This window comes from Sordaria macrospora, chromosome 1 (assembly GCF_033870435.1).
Source record: "Sordaria macrospora chromosome 1, complete sequence".
NCBI lineage: Eukaryota > Fungi > Ascomycota > Sordariomycetes > Sordariales > Sordariaceae > Sordaria > Sordaria macrospora.
In genome coordinates, this window is record NC_089371.1 from 2,426,079 (window position 1) to 2,446,590 (window position 20,512).

A 20,512-nucleotide genomic window follows, 5' to 3' on the forward strand; every position below is an offset into this window, starting at 1 on the left:
CAAGCGGCTACATCTACTGTTTTCTGAGCGAAAACTTCTGACAAAAGATCGATTACAAACATGTACCACGAGCCCACTTTGCCAAAAAGGGAATCATCAACAACCTTCATAATCCATCATTCATCATTATATTCAGCATCCACCACGCTTCCCAGCATTTATCAACAACAGTCCTCCTACCTCCCACCCTCAGCCTCCATCCTATCCAGTCAAACGCCCTCCAACATACCTCTACCTCTAACCACCGCTCCACCTGTTCATTGGCAACCACGCCCGATTAGCTTCAAGATGGACAGGGCCATGAGCATGTGCATCGATGAATTCCTCGAAAGAATTACCTGCAAGATGGGAAACATGGTCGACATCCTACTCGGCGAACAAGTCCTTTCGGCATTGCTCTGCTACACTATAGGGGTGGAAAAAGACGACGTCGTGCATCATTTCCACGAGTTTCATACGACCTTGCCTGATAAACTCAGCTTGGCTCGCAAGGCGCACTTGGAGAGAGCAACTACGAGCTACATACCTGTAAGGTGGAGCTTCGACGAGTGGGTCAAGCTGTAGGAATTATATTACGATTTAGTACCTTTTGGCTATTCTTACCGTTGTTCTGATCTCAGCGATATACTCCTGTGCTTGTAACGGTTCGTCACAAGTAGCTGGATGAGATTGAGAAGACTCGTAAGTGCCGGACGCCATCTATGTACCTCCAGGCCTAATTAACCCATTCCTCTCTTCCATTTTTTGGGTATTTTCTGTCAAATTACTTGTCAAAGTCGGCCAAAATCTTGTGCGGGTGGGTAAGTCCGAGTCGATGTCCCCCGATTACACTTTTTATATGGAACTCACAGGAAACATATATGAAATCTGCCTACCCACCTAGGTAGGTTTTTTTTCTTCTTTCCATCCAACTCAAGTTCTCTCTGCTCCATTCCAGCACGTGCTAATTCGAAATAATACCTCTATTTAGGGCCGTACAGTAGACCATTTGTCACGCGAAACCATCGAGGTCGATTTGATGCAGGTCATGGATTGTATGGATAGGTTGTATGAGTTGGGTCTTCCTTAGGCGGTAGTCGTAGAAATCAGCCAAGAGACGATTGGATTGTTTCTTTTTCGATACGCGGTTGGAAAGTCTCGAAAGAATTGGAGGACGAAGCAAGTCCGTGGGATGCAAGTTGCGGTGGTTTTTGAGTTTTGGATATGCCATGATGGCGAGGAAAAGGGTAAATGGAAGCATGAGAGTTTTTTTTGGACAGGAATATATGGGTTTTCGTACATGTTTGTTGCATACCGCAAAGTCTCGGGCCATACGTTTTCGGGGTTTGGGGGAATCTCGCAACTTGACCCTAGCACACTGCACGAAGGTTAGGGATAGGTTACTGGATTTCTCCAGACCCCAAAAACGTATGGCCCGAGTTTATGCGGTAAGTAAAGATGGTTGAGTCAAATCAGGCAGAATTGGTATAGTGATGAATACAAGAATGATGGAAAGCAGGAAGATGGTCGGCGAGACAAAGACCGGTAATCAGTCTGTGCCATCAGTTGACCCAACAAGGAGTACTGCTCATACAACAGAACGGTAGTTGAAGATCAACTGCTGTCAGGCTGAATATGGAACGTACTGTGAGGCTTGAGAAGCAAAAGGTTGAGAATAATGACGGAGAAATTTCGTTGTAACCGTTGAGAACTCGTGGAATCCCTCTTTAATCTCTCTGTGGCCTTTCCTTCTTTCGAACTAGGAGAGATGAGGGGCATAAAGGCATGAATAAAGAAACTGTCAGGGCGTTTCTGGTTGAAACACCAACTGCTAGATAGGCCTAAATGACGCTTCACCTGCATCCACCCAACGTCAAGCCTTTCCCTTGTCTCGAGGGCTGTTGGGTGTTGAGTGTTTGATGGATGTGATGTGATTCGGGAGAAGGACGCCAACTAACTCTGCAGTTCAAATATCAGTCAGAGGGCATCAGTATCGGAGTTTTTCTAGAGCATCGTATACCTCGCTCCTAACGTCATTCATCAATGTAGATTCCGCTTTCACCTTGCTTGGCGGAAGCGCGGAAGTGGTGTATTGGCACTGTGAGGTCTGGAGAGTTGGTGGCGTTGACGGGCCGTTGGTGTTGGAAGAATGCTGTTTCTTTGATCATCGGCGTAACCCACAACTTCTGCTGATGACAAGGCAGAAAAGATGAGTCCGCGGCAGAGGATTGATATATATTCTTGGAAACATACTTTGCTTCAGTGGTGGTGAAATCATTTGCCAGGGTGTCAGATGGATCCCATGTTTCTGGACCCTGGAAACAAAACTATGCGTACCCAGGTACGCAATAAGCACATTGTGCGCTGAGGGTAATCTTGCCAAAACCTGAGTCTGGTCGTGGCTCTAACACGGACGAGAAGTCCGTTCGTAGGAACGAGATTTTTTTTTTGAAAGCGGCAAGTTGGTTGGGAGTGCCGAATACCTGGTAAGTCGTACGGCTACTTGACATCGCGGCTTGTTGGTTACTTCACGATCTGGAGCCGAACTTGAGAGAAACAGGGCCATAATGACTACCTCTAGACAAAGAGATACTGAGGGACTCCAGATATAAATATCAGAGAATGTCTCTCGTTTTCCCTATTCTGCCTGGCTAAGCGAAAACCTGCAAGCATCGTTCTTCTCAGTTGTTAGTCCTCACAAAGCAAAAAAATCCATTACATCTCTCTTTATCTTCAAAATGTCGACTTCCACACATTCACACGCTGGACGCACATGGAACCCCTCGAGCAACAAAGAGTACCATCAAGCTATCACGAGGGCATTCACAAATTTCCAGGGTCATGACACCCTACAGGAAAGGGTCTAATTGGGGTCACCCAGAGAAAGCGTTTACGAACAACCTTAAGGCAATAATCCGAAGAGCCATGACAAAGCCGGGGCTTGTTGTCAACGAGCTCTCAGACGATGCAGTTGTGGCACTCAAGGATCTCTGAGATTGTGAGGGGGGATGCCAACGGGGTAAGTGATCATCTTTTACCCTTATCAACGGGCAGACAGGGGGGATATACGAATGAACCGGGTCTGATAAATTTATATCACCATGGTTAGGACTCCTGGGAACGGCATAGCGTGGGCCGGCTCAATGAAATCAAGGACAACCTTCGCAATCTGAGGAAGTCGGTTTGGGATTTGACATCGAGCGTTGGATACGTTGAGTGATGGATTCTGAACCGGAAAGGTTATCAAGTGTTAGGGCGCTGGTCGTCGAGATATTAGTTGCTGGTCAACCTGGAATGTCGGTTTCTTTATAACCCAATCGTTTTTGTGCGAATCGCTGGCTTTTGTGGTATGTTTGACCTTTCACTAGCCAAACGGTAATTCTAATCGCCGCCGACTGCGGTGTACCTGGCTTGCTCCTAGGTCGACCAGCAAAACTCCTGCCTTCAGGTTTGTAAGCGACAGCCATCATAGAGGAAAATTGCGGAAGGCATCCGGCCCAGATGTATTGCATGTAGAGGTCCTCAAGATCGGTTCCTTCCCACATCCTCTGGTCGAACTGTCTTGACTGAATGTGATGGTGGTTCTTTCCCAGAACGGCAAGACCTTCTGATTGAAGAGGAAGGAGCAGGCCTTTCCGAAAACGACGTGGATCGAGCCGGCGGCTCAACAGATTATGTTTGTTCACTGTTTCCTTGTGACTGACGGTCAGTTCCATGACCCTGTACGCTAGTTCTTTCTGGTCAAGCGAAAAGTTTCGCGATAACTTCAAACTCAAACTTGAAGTCTTCCACCGCCGCCCTCTTTCTTGATTATACCAACAACTTGTGTCTCGCTGCCTTGGAAATCTCCCAAAGATAAGATTATGTGTAAAAACCACGAAGAGTGTTGGTATTGGCGCCAGAAGCCAGATCCCGTCTTTCCCCTTTGACCGTCGACAGGCCGCCCCAGGCCCCTGCTACGTTCAAATTTTCAATTTCCGAGCATCGCGGCGAAGCAAAGAAAAGAAAGAACATACCCAGGTCCCAACACAGCGCGAGCAACCCAAAAATAACATTCCAATCGTCGATATGGTTGGAGATAGCGGCAACGATCGCCCACTTGAAGGCGAGAATACAAAGAGAAAGGATGCGTGTGCGAGATGATGACATGGCCTAGTGAGTCCAAAACCACAAAGCGTCAGTAGATTTTATACCAACAGCGGCGTAGTTTGGAATACTTTTTTTGCTAGGTCATAATGAAAAAGCAGTTGCTTGATGATCTGGATGGCGGCTTGTTGGTCTTGAATACACTTCGAAGTGTATTTACACCAACTCGCCATGTTGAAGACATGGAATACTCAATGAACAGCAGCAGCCTTGGGTATAAAGATGATCTCTCTGAGACATCAAGCAATGATGGACTATCCTTTCCCTCATCAGTATTATTATCATATCCCGGCAGTCTTCTAGAGTAAAGAGATCAGCTTCCATCTTCTCAGCAACAGCAAGAAACCACCAACGTACCTCACCATCAAAATGTCAAACAACACGAACACCGCCGCAACTCCCAAACAGAACCTCAATAACATTGTGTCGCACTTTTCAACCTTTGTGATCGCCCTCACGGGTAAGCCCAAACATGCGCAATTCAACACCATCTTCCAAAGCCTCGAAACTTGGAGCAAAGGCAACAACTCCAACCGAGCCTACAACGCCCACGAGGAGTCCAACTTGAGCAAACTGTGGACCGAATACTTCCAGCCCATCCCTGGAGAGGAGAACGACATATCTTTAAGTCGTTTCCTACAATCACGTAACCCTGAGTGGACCTGCACTATGGAGAGGGAGAGAGGGAGGGAGAGAGGCTGACTGGAAGTACTTATTTGTAGGGCAAGAGATATACGGAGAGACTCTTGGCCCAGGTCACGGATATCGACAAATTAGTGTCCTAAATCACTGGTAGTTTTAGACACACGACTGTGTATGACGGAGGTACTTGCCAGCCATGTGAGCGGAACGGGGGCGGTTCTTATGGTCCGAACGTACCGGAGGAGGAATGACATCACAATCACTAGGATGGATTTTCACCTCAATGGGGATCAAGGAGGAAACTCGATGATGAGCTGTCAGCAGATATCAAGTAATGGACTTGGCGGGCCGATCTGAGATGGTTGAGTTGGAGGATGTTTCAAGGATGGATATAGGCTGTGTGTATTCAGCTAGGCGCTTTTCACATTCGGGAAAAGGAACCCGAGTCTGTGAATGGCTTAGACTGAAGCTGAAGATCGGCGTGCGAATCTGGATTTGGGTTGTTTGGAAGTTTGGAAGCTTGAACACTGTGGGACGCTGGTCGTGAATTAGTTAGCTACTCTAATCGAAACACCGAAGTCACTCACGTCTAAGTATTAAGAATGCTCTCGACCTGCTGTGTGGCACGTATGCAGCGATAGAACCTAGACACGGATGCCATGTTCCTGCCTTTCCTCGTTCCTGCCATCCGGGTTCTATCATCGCACCTGCCGCCCAGCCGTCATATCCCTTCTCGGGGGGACATCGGATGACAGACACCCCCTCCTTCCCGCAAACCTTCCCGCGTACCTTCCTGTGTACCTTCCCAGACTAGCCCAGGCACCGGCACTGGCACCGGCACTGGCAGGCACCATATAAGGGCCCGTTCCTAGCCCCTCTACCACAACGGGGAGCCCTGCAGTCATCTAAAGCCACTGAACTGGTCTTATGGCGCAGTGGTTACCGTTGATGAAACTCTGCGTGGCAGGTTTCGCATGGTTTCGCAGCTTGGCGGATTGTTGTTAGTTCAACAAGCGTATCACGGGCGAGCTTAGCTTTTTTGCATATTTTTATTTTGTCGGGGAAGGGATGGTTATATTGAACTTGATGAATTGGGAATTTTTTCTTGGTGGCTTTGGAGCTTTTAGAGAGGGTTTTTTATGCGATGCGGAGATCTAGGAGCATCTTCCTTTTCGGGGGGGGGGGGGGGGGGGGGGGGGGGGGGGGTTTCTTTCCTTTTTTTTTTTTTCTTTCCCTTTTTTTTTTGGCCTTCCTACCCCTGGACTTGATTCAGGGGGGAACAGAATGGAATGACAAGAATCGTGTCCGAACCGACGAAGATCAAAGCAAAAGATAAGTGGAAGGGGGATCGGGAGGAATGGAGTTTAGAGGTATGGATTCGGCGGGATCAAAGACCCAAGATCATCAAGTTTAATGAAGGATGGAGGTGATTCGAGGATACAGCCTGGGGCGTGTTCAGTCGGTTACTTTCTTTCATCCTTCGGCAAAAGCAACCGGGAACATGTTTGGATTTGGGTTAGTTGGACGTCTGGACATCGGGACGCTGGACACTGTGACGCTGGTCGTCAAACAGTTATCGAATTCACGCGGAATTTGTGGTCTATCATCGAAGTTATCGTTCCATCGTTTTCACCTCACTTCTGTGGTGTTGGGTCTGATCTACACAAGGCCAACAGCCACCGTAACTGCAAATTCATCGCTAGCTTATCAGATGTAGTAACTGACCGCATGTTTTGGGTGTTTGCCGTACGTTGATGGCTATCTAATCGTACATTGAAGAGTGTCTACATCATTATAGTCTTGGGACCTGGAGACCGTAAGTGCCAAGAGTTCAAAATCATCCACGTTATCATTGCTTGGCTTGAACCCTGAAAGCCAGCAAAGACCAAGTAACGGTATGCCCTCATTAGGAGACAGAATACGACGACCCTTCAACTTAATTTGCTTCATGAAGTCGTTGGAGAATAACGGTTAAGAGTAACCTTGGGGCACGAGGCAAGAGCAGCGAGAAGACAGCGGCAGTGGATGGGTATTACAAGTGATAATATGATATTCGGAGCTCATGACTGTCGGCTCCTGTTCATAAGGCCAGTGAAGAATGCTTGCAGGTTCTCGGTGTCCATCTGGGGAGTCTCCTCCACAGTCTCACCCTCGGGATCAAGGGGCTCGGGAGAGGTACCGAAGGCTTGGCGTTCCTATGAGTTGAGAATCATGTCAGCATATAGGCCTTCCAGGAGAGATAAAATAGGTGCCAAGACGAAAAATGTACCTTGAGCCTCTGGAGCATATCATCGGCATCTACCTGGATGCCTCCCATGTTGAACTGCACCGGGCCAATGTGCTCCAAGACCTTGGCCTCGGCTTGCTGTTTGAGTTGGTCGTCCTCGGCCGTCAACGAGTCTGACGTTGTTTTCCTTACGCTCTTTATCCTAGCCAGATGACCGGTTGGCTCCTCGTTCTTTTGCTTGTATACATCTAGCAACTTCAGCTGCTTTTCCAGGAACTGCTGTGTCTCTGTTGTCTGCACTTCCAACTTGGTCGAGTGACTGCTAGAACCGGCAATATGGAGCGCGTCCATGGTTGGATCTTGCACGGAAGCCTCGTACAGTGCAACGGAGGATCCCTCGGGCTCTTTTGGCTCTTCGTCCTCATCCTCGCCGAGTTCTTGTTCTTCGTCACCGGTTTCGTTGTCGTTTGCCTTGACTAGTTGTTGATCATCGTCGCCATTGGCAGCGCGTTCAGGTTGTCGTGGCCACGGTATGCTTAAATCCGCTGTCCACCCGGAACTGACTGACTCGACATCAAATCCTTCCCTGAGCACACGGATTTTACCCCACGAGTCCCAGTTCGGGGGCACGAGAATCTTATCTCTGTCGATAACGTTGTGTTTAAGTGGTTGCTTCTTGAGGAGAGAGTGGATGCCCAAGCTGGAGTGGACCAAGGTGGGTAGTTGCGAGGGCAACGAAGGAGTGGTGTAAATCAGCGATGCGCCGTCTGCAAAGCAGTGTCTGTCAGTTTCCTGTCATTGAGTAAAGAGGTACCAGGTGGGCATGGCTTACGCCTTAACAGGATTGTCCGGAGAAACTGTAGCACCACGTCAAACTCCTCTTCTTTCCAGCCCTGAGTCTTTTCCAAATGCTCCATCTTCTCGGCCTGGGTCAACATGTTAGCTTCCCCATGGTGTCTTCACAGTTTTGTTTGAGCAACCCACATTCTGGCACACCACGCAAAGAGGCATTCCCAAGGCATCCTCCCACTCTCCAGGACCAACCGGAAGAGAAACATCAGCATCCGCAGAGGTAGTCGGAACAGCGCTGGTACCATCCAAGTTAAGCCCGCCACCTCGACCCCGTTCCCTCCAAACGGTCATGACCTCTTCCATAGTTGCCGAGCATTCGCGGTTGAGTTTTTGAAAGACTGTTCGCAAAAGCAAAATCCACTCTCTCAGTTGGCGCATCCATTTCCAGGGCTGTGACCAGTCCAACAGGATAACTATCAGCGTGTTCGGTATCGACTGCGGTGTGATAAGCGGCTGTATGAGGGAGGCAAAAGCAGGCGAAGGATCGGTAAGGGTATAAAGAGAGATGCGCGCTAGGGTGTCCTCCTGGTCGGCATCTAAAACGTCGTAGTAGGTGTATCCGAGGGCGAAGCTGTTTGCGATGGGTGGTTTGCGTGAGCCCTGGCGGTCGGTGTTGCGCCGAACCTCGTTTCTAGAGAGGGATTCGAAAAACTCGCGCTGAGAGTCAACACTGCCGCCTAGGAGGAGGATGTTCTTTTCGGGCAGGCGTTTGGCGCTGGCAACAGAGTCCAGCATGGAGCTCCAGAGCTCCTTCTTCTCCTTTTCGCCATTTCTGGAGTCGGAACTCGACACAGCCGTGTAGCTCGAGTATCTGTTCGTGTTGGCCGCCATGGTTACGGCTCGGTCTCTGCCGTCCTATTTGAACCTGAACGGCTCCTCCAATCGTGTCTGTATCCACAAAGCTTGGGCAGTTCGACAGCGCGGCGCGTTGATATTGTTGATATTGGGGGCCGCGCTGGGACTATCGCATCTGGACCCGTGGGTTAGATTCCGGGGCGGTATAGTAGTGATGGGCTCAAAGTTCTCGTCGTGAGAGGTCCGGCCTTGTCATGGCGCGCTGAACCGGCGATCGTGTGGTAGTGTCGAGAGGGTCTTTGTCGTGAAAGGCAAACGGAGAGAGAAAGCCGTAGTTCTAGAGGTCGATAAGGCACGAGTCGGAATTGCCCTGATGAGCTGGACCTTCCCAAGTGTTTCCTACTGGCGGGCCGTCAATTGCCCGAAACGCGAGTTGCTTCCAGGTGCTCCAGCGCTCAGTTCGCGTGCTGAAGTGCAACCCAACAAATGATACAAGGCTCGTTGTTGCGCCGGTGGACCATTGAGCTGGGGAACGGGAGCCACGCAGGCGCGCAGGGAGGACCGTTGCCAGTCCCTTCCTATTTGGTGGAGTCCCTTTCGCATGTGTCGATCAGGGCGGGGTTCTGTGACTGGTGGTTTCATTGCTTTGTCTTCCAACCCTAACCCTTATCCATACCATCTTACGACCAGGCTGGGTCAGCAGGACCAACAAAAGAGCAGATGTGACAGCCCTTTCAAGTTTGGCGCTGACGAAGTTTCGATAAAATGGTGGAAGGTTCGGGACAGTCACCCGAATATAACAGATACGCACCAAATTTCTGTGCATTTCGGTTAGTGCTCCCTGTGATTGTGACTCGCTGCGCCACTCTGGGGCAAGGTCGAAGTCCGTCATCCCCGCGCTGGGGTCCTAAATCCATTACATATCCACCTTGAAGTCCACTGTTGCACTACAACGCCGTCATCAGCGGATCAATTACATCTCTCCGGGCGCCCTCTTATAACCTCTCAGCCGTCCACTTACATCACCTAGAATCGTCCTTTTCCATCCGACCATCTGTCTTCGGTTCAGTGATTATCGTATTGTTCGCCTCAACCATCTTGATTCAACATCGCGACAAGAACAACCCAAGAGAGGATCACAATCATCAGAGAAACAATGTCGAATACGAAGTACACGCCTGCTCCGCAGGAGGACCCCGATGTCCACCTCGACTACGCGCAGCCTCCTCCGTCGTACCAAGCAACAGCCGAGAGTAGCACCGCCAACGCCGTCCTCGGTGATCAGGCTCGCCTCTTTTCCGGTGCTCCACGCAGCAGCCAGGACGAAGATGATATTCCCGATGATTTCAAGGTAGGAGAACCACCACCATCAACACGAAAAATACTCTTTTGGGCTAGAAATGCCTGTTCAGGTCCCGCAAAGATGTATGATCAAACCGACTAACACGATGAATAACAAAAACAGTTTGGTGGTTCCGTAGCCGAAGCCACAGTTGAAATCCGTCACCAGTTCATCCGCAAGGTCTACACCATCCTGACAGTCCAGCTCATCGCCACGGGCGCCGTTTCTGCCCTCAGCTTCCTCAGCGATGGCTACAAGAACTGGATCCAGTCTCATCCGGCCATGATTTGGGTTTCGGTACGTTATTTTCCAGTTTCTTCCCCCAGTCAAATAATATCACAGTAGCAGCTACTAACCCAAAAACCAAAACAGTTCGCCGGCGCCCTAGTCTTCATGCTCCTCACCTTCTGGAAGCGCCAATCCTACCCCACCAACCTTCTCTTCCTCTCGGGCTTCACCCTAATGGAAGCCTACTCCATCAGCGTCTGCGTCTCGTTTTTCGACTCCGCCACCGTGCTACTCGCCGTCGTCATCACGGCGGGTATCTTCGTCTTCCTTACCGCTTTCGCCTGCCAAACCAAGTACGACTTCACCTCGTGGATGCCCTACCTGGGCGGTATCCTCTGGGGCCTGATCCTGACGAGCTTTGTGTACGCCTTCTTGCCGCACACGAGTACGAGCGAGCTGGTGTATGGCGGTGTTGCCGCGCTGGTCTTTAGCGGGTATATCCTGGTTGATACTCAGCTGGTGATGCGCAAGTTCCATGTCGAAGAGGAGATTGCGGCGGCGATTAGCTTGTATCTGGACATCCTGAATCTGTTTTTGGCTATTTTGAGGATTCTCAATAGCCAGTCGGATAACTAGGAAGAAGACGGGTACGCGAGTGATTCGGATTGACGGAATGGGATCTGTAACAGTGCTGTGTTGCTAGTGGTGAGGAGTCGTGGATGGATGGGTAATGGGATTATGGGAAATAACATGCGTAGGATAGGGCTCTTTTGGATTTGGGTTTCGTTACTGCTTGGTTTCTTCAATTGGGTTTCACCTGGTAACATGAATTTGCGACACATTAGGCTGACGACGTTAGACGAGAAGGTCAACACATCGTGAGGATGGAAAGGGTCTGGTGTTCTCTTATATCAACTAGGAACACAAAACACACTCCAGCGTTTTCGACTTGACTCTATAATATCACCTCTCGTTATAGCTTACCTGAGCGGAACCGGCTAGGGCGATCAAGTGATGTGACAACAAGCGCAGAGATGTGTACTTAACGACAACTCAACTCTGACACGAGTGGACAACTTCGTAAGTGCCAATATCACTTTGCGCAGCAGCATGGACACACATATCTTAAGCTCAACGTTTAGAAGCTAATCCGAGACGAGTGAAGTACATTTAATTTAGTTGATATCTGCATTAGAAGTCCAATAGTAGAAGTTGGAAAATTCGGGGTGGCGCCATAGGTGTTGGACAAAACCTAAAGCCCCTAAAATAATCAAGACAAGTCATACGGGTAAAAATCATTTCCCGTCAATACGTTCCCAGGCCCTTCTTGTCCCGAGCAGTCGTGTTTCGACACCCCTTGCTGCACCAATGGCAGACAAACTGAGCATACCAGTTCCACGGACTGGTCAAAACGTGACCCGCCCAGAGAAGGGTTTCCCGATGAAGTTAAGGCTGTACTGAATGCCAGCTTGATGGTATGTCCTTGTCAAGACTGAACCCCCCACCGTGTTGTCGTCGTCACCATCATATATGTCTTCTTTGGAGCCATCATCTCCAGTAAAAAAAAGTCGCCAAACAGCGGGGAATATTTTATCAAACAACACCAAAGAACCAACGCCTGCATAGAATGACCCGATTGCCCTGTGGGGTATTGAAGCTGTTCATGTGGATGTAAACAGTGACGACAGATTAGGTAATGTGAGTGCTAGTGTCGTTGGTGCTTAGTTTCCATCTGGGCCACCGTTAATGTCCTGATGGCTGTGGCTGGTGGTGGGTGTCCCTGCTTGGCCAGCCGCCGCCGCCTCGCGTTGCATGCGGGCTTCAATCTCACGAAGCTGAGATTCGCGGGCGAGGAGCTCCTGGCGCTTCTCGTTGATCTCGCGTTGGACCTTAACCTCAATCTCACGGAGCTTCTCCTCCTCACGACGCAGCTGCTCTTCCTTGAGACGAACGGACTGGGAGGCGAGATCTTCAGGGTTCATCGAAGAGTCACTATAGTAATGTTAGTAATGTGGTCTCCATGTGGTCGCAACCGGGGAGCTTCAGGGAAGCACTTACACTCCAGCACCACCCTCAACACTCTTGCTGAGCTTCTCGGTACGGTAGTTTTCGTATAGGAAGTCGTGGGTGATCTCCTTCAGATCGGCGAGATGCGAATGAAGAAGGGCGGAACGAATGGCCAAGAAGTCGGAGTGGCGCGGGTTGTCGACCTCAACGACACCCCATGGGTATTGGCGAGCGCGGACCTTGCGTCCACCAATCTCGATGATATCCTCCGAGCCGACAATAGCGAACGGCATGAGACCTCTGAGTTCGGCATTCTCCTCCACGGTATCCTCATCGTCCTCCTCAATATCGTAAGGGAAGTTGTATACTGGGATGCGGTAGTGCTCGATATCCTCCATCACCAGCTTCTTGGACTCGGCAAGCTCAGCTGGGGTGAGCGTATCAGCACGGCCGATAACGGGAATAACGTTGACTCGGGGCGCAAGGCGCTTCATGAGCTCGATGTCCAGCTCGCGGAGACTGATAGCACATGTTAGTCGCGCTTGAAAGGTATAGTGGAAGGATTGAAACCTACCCATGGCCGGTCGGGGTGATGAAGTAGAGCATGGCGTGGACACGGTTGTCCCTGAAGCGGGGGTTACGCTTAATGCGCGACTCCTCCGCGAGAATATCATCGTACTGTCTTTCGAGGTAGCCAACAATCTCGGAGAAGGAAGCCTCGTTGTCGATCTGGTCGCCGAAGCCGGGTGTGTCGACAATGGTAAGGGCGATACGCGTCCCCTCCTCATCGAGCTCAAGCTCTGTAGTGTAGACAGTTAGACAACCGCCAATCGCACCAGAAGATCCTCGACTGGAGTGTGAAGCGTACCAACTGTGACGGGCTTGATCTTGACGCCCTCCTCGACGTGGGCGGTCGCGGGATCATCGGAGTCCTTGTGGGTGAGAACCTCTTTGCCGCAGAGGGTGTTGACGAAGGTGGTACGGCCTGGGGAGATACGCGATGGTCAACACTCGATCGAAGCACGACGGGGTAGTCCTTGTTGGGGGTTGGAAGGACTTACCAGTTCCTGATGCGCCACAGACCATCAGGCAGAACTGGATACCCTTCTTGACATTCTTCTTGCGGCGGATCATCTTCTGCCGAGAGGAGATGGTGTTAGTAAACATGACGGGCAACCGGATAGCTTATTTGGGCAGCAATGAGTAGCGTTGTAGGTCGAAGACACGAAGATGGAGTGCTAGGACGGTGAGAGGACAACGAGAACGAGGCAAGCAAACAAACAAAACATACGGCAGGCAGAGACATGGTGACAGCTGGCGGTTGGCGCCTTTAATTTCTTGAAGACGGGTCCGTAAAAACAAGCAAAAGGCAATTAAGGGGAGTGTCTACCTCGGAGGATTGACTGGGGAAGAATAGTGGTAGTATGGTTAATGGGATTGGCTATCCAGTCACCAAAAATGCGGCGACTGAGATGATGGGTTGGAAGACGGAGATGGAGTCGGGTAGAGAGGTAAGGTAGTGCTGGCCGCGTGAGAGCGAGGGTATCGAAGTCGTGGAGAGGTCGTGGAGTGGGCGTTCAGATTGGAAAAGGAGAAGATGGGAAGTGCAATTTCACAAAATGTTGCGGTGTTACGGCAATGGACTGGACTGCTGCCCATGCCCAGAGTGGCCCGGACGTGGGCGTGGATGCTGCCAGTGACAGGGACGGGACGGGATGATGGGGACCACAAGCCAGGAGCCAACGACGAGGGCAGGCGTGGCCCGCCGCCCGCAGGGAGCGACAGAGGCAGCGCGCTGGCTCGGGTTCTCACAGTGAAGATGGATGCAGCTACAGTAGCGACCCCCAGCTACGGGACCTGTGCTTGCTTGCCCAGAGCACGGAGCCAACCCACTCATCACGGGCTACTTAGAATAAACACACAGTGGAGACAAACGGGAAACATCATGTCGCAGGGCAGAAGTGGAAGTGGAAGCTCGAGGAACAACCTTCAGATACGAGGACAATCGAACAGAGAACTGAAGAGAACATGAAAAGTTTACAATGGTTCACAATCACTTTAGTACCACGATTCGATCTCGTAGAGCGACACAGTTCACAGCTCATGCGACTCGTCACGGACACATCGACCTACCTGATGAAGCTGCAATCACTCAGATGGGAATTGGCAAGACCTCTCCCACGCAACTCCCCAGTCCGCAATAAACAACAGCTCCATGGCAATCAGGGGGTCATTTGCTAAGCTCCTGACGCTTGACTGTTTCTGGAAAAGCGTGTAACCCCAACCCCAGGCTGTCTCGCCAGACCCCTCCCCGTGATTCGAGCTTCTGAAGAGTGGACAGCTGGGGTGCAGCTTCCAGCAACTGCGTTGCCAGCTGCCAGGTATCTGCATGCACTTTCGCTACAGCCTGCTGCTGTGCTGCTTCATCGAAGTCGAAAGTCGTGTTGGAGGTCCATGTTCGGTCCCGTCGATCCATCACCGGGGCATGCTCCATTTCATCGTCAGAAGCTCCAGGCGCCGTCCCCAATGTCCGGGGTGTACTTGTCATCGGCGCGGGGCCAGGCGGGAATCTTCTCTTGCGATCCATCCGTCACTTTCAACCAGACTTCCACTTCAGACCAAGCATCCTCGACGTCCTGCCGTCCAGCGCATATATCTTAACCGAGCCGCCATGTGAGGCTCTCATTGTCGGCCCGTCCCTGCTGAATCCCGTCTTTCTTGTTCTCTCATCCCATTGTTCTTCAAAAAGCCTCAGGACCTAAACAAAACCATAGACACACAACTCCCGTTCCATCGCGAACCAACGTTGTGAAGAAACCATACAGCCCTGGTGATGCTCCGTACCCTTTTATCTCCTGCAACTTCGACATACCTACTGAATGCTTCCGTCCGCAGTGTGGAGAGCGTCAGTTAGTTGCATGCGGCATGTCAGGGCGCCTGCTTTTGAGAGCGTTGAACATCCGGCTTTGACTGTTGCGGCCACGCAGGTCCCTGTTGCATATATACATATCGACGGACTAACGACATCACTACTCTTTGTTCCATCTACAACCTCTGACATCCTCACCTCTCGAGCTCCCGACGTATCTCAGTAGCTGCCAACGATTTCCCAGCAGAGTCTACCCATCCATCTGACGGCAGAGTTGTCACTCTGTATCATATCGATTCCTCTCTTATCAGATTGATCACGACCCATTCATGGCCGCGTGGGATCTGACCATCTCCTCAGCCCGAACCTCCGCCTCCGCTCTCTTCCCCCCGAAAAGACCACCAGACTGAGCGAGCTTAGGTCGCCCAGTGCGCCAAATACACCCAGTCAGCAAGTAGATCCTTAGCTGCAGCTTCACACCTTTGGTTATTACTTGAGATAGTGCTTGTACTACCCCTATACCTATCCCCGTCAAGTCCTGCCAACAGCAAGATCCTCTGTACAAAGAGGTTCAAGGGTGGTGGTATACTTGAGTTCGGTCTATAGCCCGGGCAAAATCCCTTCAACTTATCAATACTTCCCTTCTCCGCTCTACTTGCTGGCTTGCGCCAACCCGTAGAGGCAGCAATGGATACTAGAAGGATCCTTGAGCATCCAACACTCGCACCCGTGCTGTCGGTTACCTTCAACCATGACAACAGCTGGTTCGCCGTCGGTTTAGAGCATGGTTTCCGCGGTAAGTCTCGAAAGAAAGCCCTGTTGCTTGTGTTTGATATCGTCAATATGGGACAAAACGCTGATGGATTATGTTCGTCTAGTTTATGGGTCGCGGTCATGCGATGCAAGACTTTCTCGTGGTAGGTTCTGACCAAAACACGCACCACCGCTTCAACCATATAACAATTCACTAATAAATATGTTCTCATACAGACATGGGTGGTGGTATCGGGATGGTCCAGATGCTTGGGTGCACCAACATTCTTGGACTGGTTGGTGGAGGACGGCAGACGAAGCTCAGCCGAAACAAGGCAAGTCAAGTCAAGTCATGGCAACATTCGTCTTGCTCCCAGCTTTACCAAGTCCTCTTTCATTTACTAACACTGGTGAAATACAGCTTCTCCTATGGGACGACAAGGCCCAAAAGGAAGCAGGTGTCATCAACGCCTCGACATCAGTTCGAGGGGCCAAGATGTCTAGCAAGCGAATCGTTCTGGCCTTGAAGGACCGAGTACAAGTCCACCAAACCCTCAAACCCCGCACCCTTCTTACCACATACGAAACGGCCGACAACCCTCTTGGCCTATGCTGTCTCTCCTCGGAGCGCATCGCTTTCCCGGGCAGAACGGTCGGCCACGTCCAGGTCGTGGAGGTTGAAACAGGCAGTGTCAGCATCATACCCGCGCACACGTCGGCGCTGAGGGCGATGGCTTTGAGCCAAGATGGCGAGCTGTTGGCTACCGCAAGCGAGATGGTAAGGACCTATGAATGAGATATTGACACCAGAACGACCTTCTAATACCTGTGATAGGGAACCATAATCCGAGTCTACGCAACATCCAACTGTGCCCGCCTGCACGAGTTGCGCCGCGGCATCGATAAAGCCATCATCTTCTCCATCGGCTTCAACCCGTCAGGCAACTATCTAGCCTGCACATCCGACAAATCCACCCTCCACGTCTTTGACGTGCCTCGTCCCGGTGGCGGCACGGTGAGACCCACTGCCAGCAACGCCGGCGGCACTGCCCATGCAGCCGGCGAACCCTCTATGGGCACGGGCAACAACCGCCCCTCTAGCCCTTACTCGGTCGCATCCAGCGGTGGTTACGGCGGCGGCGGTAGTGTCATAGTTAACGGCACCAGCTTTGGCGGCAGCTCAGACATGATGGCCGCCGTCGTCACCGACGGCGGCCAGAGTCGCTGGGGCATCCTCTCCAAATTGCCCATGATGCCGCGCGTCTTTACAGACAAGTACTCGTTTGCCTCGGCCAGGTTCGAGATGGCCGACGAGCCCGTGTCCAGCGGCAGCCGCGAGCCGGGTTCTCAGGGAATCATCGGGGGCCCACTCAAGGGCAACTTGGGCTGGATCAGCGACACGGAGGTGGTTGTCATTGGAGCTGGGAGAGATCCCAAGTGGGAGAAGTTTGCGGTCCAGGAGGGCGGGCAGCAGACGGGATACCAGGGTGGAGGAGGACGCAAGCTGGTCAGGGTTGCGTGGAAGAGGTACAGCGGGGAGACGCCTTAGGTGGACGAACGGTTGGGGGATTGGATATTTTTGTGAGACGGGCGTTGAAAGGAGGGATGATCGGGGATATCCCATGAAGCCTTTTGAAGTGACGATGTCCAGGAATCAGCTAAGTAATAACAGAGGGCATAAAGGCGTTGGCATTCACGCAAGATTTCGGTTTACTACGATATCGTTCTGTTATTTATCGTATTGAGAGCTTGTGTTTGGATGATAACAACTTTTTTCCAGGATCCCAGAGGGGATATATTACTTGACAACAGCAGGAGGATATTATAGTATGTATGGTCACCAGCAGCATATCGAGGTGTTATTTTAGGAATAAGCGGGGCACAAATAGTCCAGACATTGATTATATCATTGCTGTATCTCTTTTTTTTCATTCAATCTTCGGCAAAGACTAAGAAGGTCCTGGATAATACCGAGAGAGTTTATATTTGCAAGAACACAGGGCTTCGTTGATCTAGACACGGCAATATAAAGCAGATGTACTCACCGTGTCATGTGGATCTGGACCGCTCGCTCCACCCAAGCAAAAGCCGAAAGAGTCCAGACCCGCCTAACCTCTAGATGTCGGCCGTGGACTCCTGCTCCTGTGTCTGCTGCTCTTGGTTCGATCTTCCAGGTCCCGGGTATCGCGATGCCGACGGCGCTCACGATCTTCTGTGGGATCGCGTTCGCGGTTGTCTCTTTTGCTGCTGTGCCTGTCTCCTCCGTCTCTGTCCCTTTCCCGGTCCCGATACCGGTCCCGGTTTCTGTCTCTGTCCCTAGAGGAACCTCGCTGCGGCTGCCTACCGTCGCGATCTGCTGCGTCCTTCATCTCCACGCCATCCACGTCGTCGCGTCTTCTCCTCTTTTCAGCAGCAGCAGGTGAGGTTTCTCCTCTCTCGGGCCTCGGCCTTTTTCGGTCGGCAGAGTCACCGTCACGATTGCGTCTGTCTCTGCTCCTGTCTCTGCTCCTGTCCCTGACCCTGTCTCTGTCTCTGTCTCTGTCTCTGTCTCTGTCTCTGTCTTTGCGATCACGAGACCGAGAACGAGAAAGAGACCGGTCACCACAACTCCGTTTGCTGTCGCGGTCGCGGTCACGGCCTTTGATGTCGCTGTTGTCGTCTTCAACTCTCCTGGTCGGAGACCGGTGTGATCGATGGTGATGGCGGCTCTCCTTGTCCCTCTCCCTGTCCTTATCCTTATCCTTATCTCTATCATCACGGTGCCTGTGTCTCCGACTGTGATGACTAGACCTGTGCCTCTCCTTCTCCTCCCTCTTCTTTTCCCTCCTCAACGCCTCCTCGACCTCCTTCTTCTTCTCCTCAATCAAGAACTCCTTCATGGGATCATCATCATCGTGATTCTCCAGAAGCAGCTGCAGCTCCTTTTCCTCCTTTAGCATCGGCCTGCTCTTCGTCTTCTTATCCTCCTCTTCTTCATCTTGTTCATCCTCGCCGGTCTCATCTTCAGATCCCAGCCCCTTCTCCGCTCTTTCCTTCCGCACCATATTCTCCCACCCAATCCTGCCCTCCTCCGGATCCTCATCATCCCTCATTTTGTAGCGCGCATGATCGACCCGTATCAACCTCCCGCCAATCTCTGCTCCTCCCAGATTATCGACGGCCAGATCGGTGCTGCGCTGGTCCTCGTACTTCAACCAGCCGAAACCCTTCGATTTGCCAGTCTCCTTGTCACGCACTAGTTTGAGGAACACCGGCTCGCCGAACTGGCTGAAGATGGTGATCACGTCGCCCTCCGACAAGTCGTAGGGCAGGCCGCCAAAGTACACGAAGGCGGTGTCGCGGTAGTCGACGTGCCACGAGGCTTCGGGCGGGATGCCGGCTTCGATCTCGCGCTTGTTGAGGGCTTGGATGGCGCGGATTTGGTTCATTTTGTTTTTGATTATCTTTGGTTGTCCTTTTCGCTGCGACTTCTTCCTTCCTCCTTGGTTGTGGTATTTTCTGTTATTTCCGTTCTCTTTTACGCTGGATAAATCGTTCTTCTTTTTCTTTTGATGGGTGGAAATTGTCTTGTAGGTAGGTAGGCTATCAGATCATGAGATTTTCCCGGTGCGATTCTTTGTGTACGCCGCCCGTGTCGTGCTGTGGGTGACGCGGCCTAATTCGAGGGTATCCGCGCAACTAGGTTTGGTTCGAGTTGATTTTTGGTGATGGTTGCGATGACGACGTTGGTGGCCTTGTCACAAGGACGGATGCCAAGAACTGTTAAAGAAATCTGGACCATGCACTCCCTACGCGCTCGAGACTCACCGCGACTTGTGCAGGAAGTTCTTGGCGGTTTACGAGGGTTAGGGTTTCTATGCCAAGCGCGTGCGGGGCGGAATGTACAGAAAAGGGGTCCCGTCTCTGCCACATGCTTGAGGGGCAACTTCAGGAGAACTTCCAACGATGTTGCGCTTGTGGCGCTTGTGGTATACGTGTACTACCTATAGAGACTCAATGATTGCTACAATTGTGAGATGGAAACCTCCAGTTTGATCAGTTACATAATTTTGTGATTGCCATTGAAGCCTTTCACGCATCATTTCAATTGTTCGTCTTGGGTAGCATCTGTGAACGGTCAACTGAAGGACACCCTAGGTAGATATCATTCAGGGTACGTAAGTATTTCAGACGAGCGGTAGCCCAGCAAAGTCTAAATTAACCTCAAGCCACTTATCGAAACAAGGATTGAGCAAATCACGTTCGAGAAGACGCTAGGTATGCCGGCTCTTCCAGGCCGTCGTTCCTTTTCGATTCCTGTTGAGGGTTGGCTCACAGGATTACAGCGAGTGAAAAGATAGGGGTTCGAGATTGGTATTGGGCTGATCCTTGACCGCTTTGTCCAACTTTCACACTAGGAAATTGACAACTCAACAGAATCGCCTCGTGCCCGAATTGCGAAGTCGCCATCCAGATGTCCAGGATCATCATTGACAACAGGTTTCATGATACTGGCCGCACAGTACAACATCATCTGGTGGAAAATGGAAACTTTGTCACCATTGTTCTACTTGTCAATGGCATCAATGATTCATGTTTTTTATCAATGGATCACCTGTGAGAAAACATAACATGAAGGAATGTTACAACAAAGTCCATCCTCCCGTCGTATCATGGAGCTGTCTGGTGGCAC

General features: G+C 51.1%; 6 protein-coding genes across 6 annotated transcripts; 3 read left to right on the forward strand and 3 right to left on the reverse strand.

Moving 5' to 3' along the window:
• Positions 1-4,494: 4,494 nt before the first annotated feature.
• On the forward strand, positions 4,495-4,827 carry SMAC4_06005 (uncharacterized protein; the record flags this gene model as incomplete). Its single annotated transcript, XM_003351078.1, has 1 exon — positions 4,495-4,827. The coding sequence occupies one exon, from the start codon at positions 4,495-4,497 to the stop codon at positions 4,825-4,827; it is 333 nt and encodes a 110-aa protein (XP_003351126.1).
• Positions 4,828-6,414: 1,587 nt separating this feature from the next.
• Positions 6,415-8,688, reverse strand: SMAC4_06004 (uncharacterized protein). Its single transcript, XM_003351077.2, has 4 exons — positions 7,979-8,688; positions 7,827-7,920; positions 7,037-7,761; positions 6,415-6,962 (listed from the first exon to the last, which is right to left on the reverse strand). The coding sequence occupies exons 1-4, from the start codon at positions 8,675-8,677 to the stop codon at positions 6,828-6,830; spliced, it is 1,653 nt and encodes a 550-aa protein (XP_003351125.1). The 5' UTR covers positions 8,678-8,688; the 3' UTR covers positions 6,415-6,827.
• A 710-nt stretch (positions 8,689-9,398) lies between these two features.
• On the forward strand, positions 9,399-11,181 carry SMAC4_06003 (uncharacterized protein). The gene is made up of 3 exons (XM_003351076.2): positions 9,399-9,992; positions 10,107-10,280; positions 10,356-11,181. Exons 1-3 carry the CDS (start codon positions 9,798-9,800, stop codon positions 10,845-10,847), a joined length of 861 nt encoding a protein of 286 aa, XP_003351124.1. The 5' UTR covers positions 9,399-9,797; the 3' UTR covers positions 10,848-11,181.
• A 103-nt stretch (positions 11,182-11,284) lies between these two features.
• On the reverse strand, positions 11,285-13,882 carry SMAC4_06002 (uncharacterized protein). Its single transcript, XM_003351075.2, has 6 exons — positions 13,510-13,882; positions 13,280-13,355; positions 13,087-13,203; positions 12,793-13,018; positions 12,270-12,737; positions 11,285-12,203 (listed from the first exon to the last, which is right to left on the reverse strand). Exons 1-6 carry the CDS (start codon positions 13,522-13,524, stop codon positions 11,933-11,935), a joined length of 1,173 nt encoding a protein of 390 aa, XP_003351123.1. The 5' UTR covers positions 13,525-13,882; the 3' UTR covers positions 11,285-11,932.
• Positions 13,883-14,634: 752 nt separating this feature from the next.
• On the forward strand, positions 14,635-17,585 carry SMAC4_06001 (uncharacterized protein). Its single transcript, XM_003351074.3, has 5 exons — positions 14,635-15,883; positions 15,966-16,004; positions 16,078-16,175; positions 16,262-16,618; positions 16,676-17,585. Exons 1-5 carry the CDS (start codon positions 15,775-15,777, stop codon positions 17,387-17,389), a joined length of 1,317 nt encoding a protein of 438 aa, XP_003351122.3. The 5' UTR covers positions 14,635-15,774; the 3' UTR covers positions 17,390-17,585.
• Positions 17,586-17,948: 363 nt separating this feature from the next.
• On the reverse strand, positions 17,949-19,268 carry SMAC4_06000 (uncharacterized protein; the record flags this gene model as incomplete). The annotated part of the gene is made up of 1 exon (XM_003351073.1): positions 17,949-19,268. One exon carries the CDS (start codon positions 19,266-19,268, stop codon positions 17,949-17,951), a length of 1,320 nt encoding a protein of 439 aa, XP_003351121.1.
• Between the last annotated feature and the right edge of the window lie 1,244 nt (positions 19,269-20,512).